This window comes from Trypanosoma theileri (genome assembly GCF_002087225.1).
Source record: "Trypanosoma theileri isolate Edinburgh chromosome Unknown TM35_Tth_10_V1, whole genome shotgun sequence".
NCBI classification, from domain to species: Eukaryota; Euglenozoa; class Kinetoplastea; order Trypanosomatida; family Trypanosomatidae; genus Trypanosoma; species Trypanosoma theileri.
In genome coordinates, this window is record NW_021639852.1 from 587,737 (window position 1) to 588,846 (window position 1,110).

The window sequence follows — 1,110 nt, forward strand, 5'->3', positions numbered from 1 at the left end:
TAATAATCTGTTTACCAGCTTTCTCTTTCAATTCGAATTTCTTTTCTTCCTTTTGTGTGTGTTCCTTTTCTAATAATTCCATTACTTGCTTTTTCCCGTTGTGTGTTTTCAAAAAACTGGGCTGTTCTGCTCACTGACGGTATACATCTCTTGCTAGTACACACAGATGTGTGTGTGTGTGTCGAGTATTTTAATATAAAAACTAGAGCCATGGAGTATTGTGTGTGTGCGTTCTTGGAGACTCTTTCTCTGTGTGCCTGGGCTTGCACTGTAATGATGATGATGAACTGATTTTTTTGCAGTGAGGGAAAAAGAAATAATAATAACAGATGAATTTATATTTATAATTGCTTGTACTTACACATGTAGACTTACACCCATAGGTGGTGTATTTCTGTGTTTACTGGATAAATTGGGCTAATGGTTAATATCTTTTTCTTTGCTTGATGATTTTGCTGGGTCGCCGAGCCTTTTTTTGAAATATTTATAAGTGTGGGCGTTTGTGTTTTTGTTTTTACTCTTACTGAGGTTATTGCGCTGTATTGCTTTTTTTAACTGCTAGGTTTTTCTTTGACGATGTGAGTTTCCATAGTGGTAATCGATTAATGTGTGTCCTAACATGTTTGATACTTCATTTATTTTCTTTTTTTGCTTTTTGATTGTTTTCTCTCTAGATCAGTGTTTTTACGTGAAACAAACCCCTTGTCTCTCTCACATGATGATGATGATGACCCGTGTGATGTGTGTGTTGGCCGTTGTGCTGTGCTGCGCCTGCGGGTATACCATGACGGCTGCTGCTTCGACTCCTGGACAGCCAAAGGCGGAGATGGCTTATGATTGGGGATGGGAAGGTTTTCTTGCAGGCACAAGCTACAAGTATAAAGAGTGTATGAAGAACAGCTCTCTTACGTTTGACGGAAAAAATTGTACGGCGTTGGGATTTATTAACAAGACTGCTGCTTCTGGTTCTGCTGCGTCTGCCAAGTCACCTGCTAATGGAAATCAGGAGGCGCGTCTTGTTGTTGTTTTCGGACCAATTACGCAAAAGATTTACGACAAGCACTGTGGGAATAATTCTGCTGTCACTATTAATGGAAAAACTTGTTCGGA

At 39.4% G+C, this 1,110-nt stretch overlaps 1 protein-coding gene across 1 annotated transcript; it reads left to right on the forward strand.

The window, feature by feature from the left end:
* Positions 1-715: 715 nt before the first annotated feature.
* TM35_000103030 (uncharacterized protein) lies at positions 716-1,108 on the forward strand (the record flags this gene model as incomplete). Its single annotated transcript, XM_029024794.1, has 1 exon — positions 716-1,108. A coding segment is annotated over one exon (393 nt), but the record flags the coding sequence as incomplete, so codon positions are not given.
* Between the last annotated feature and the right edge of the window lie 2 nt (positions 1,109-1,110).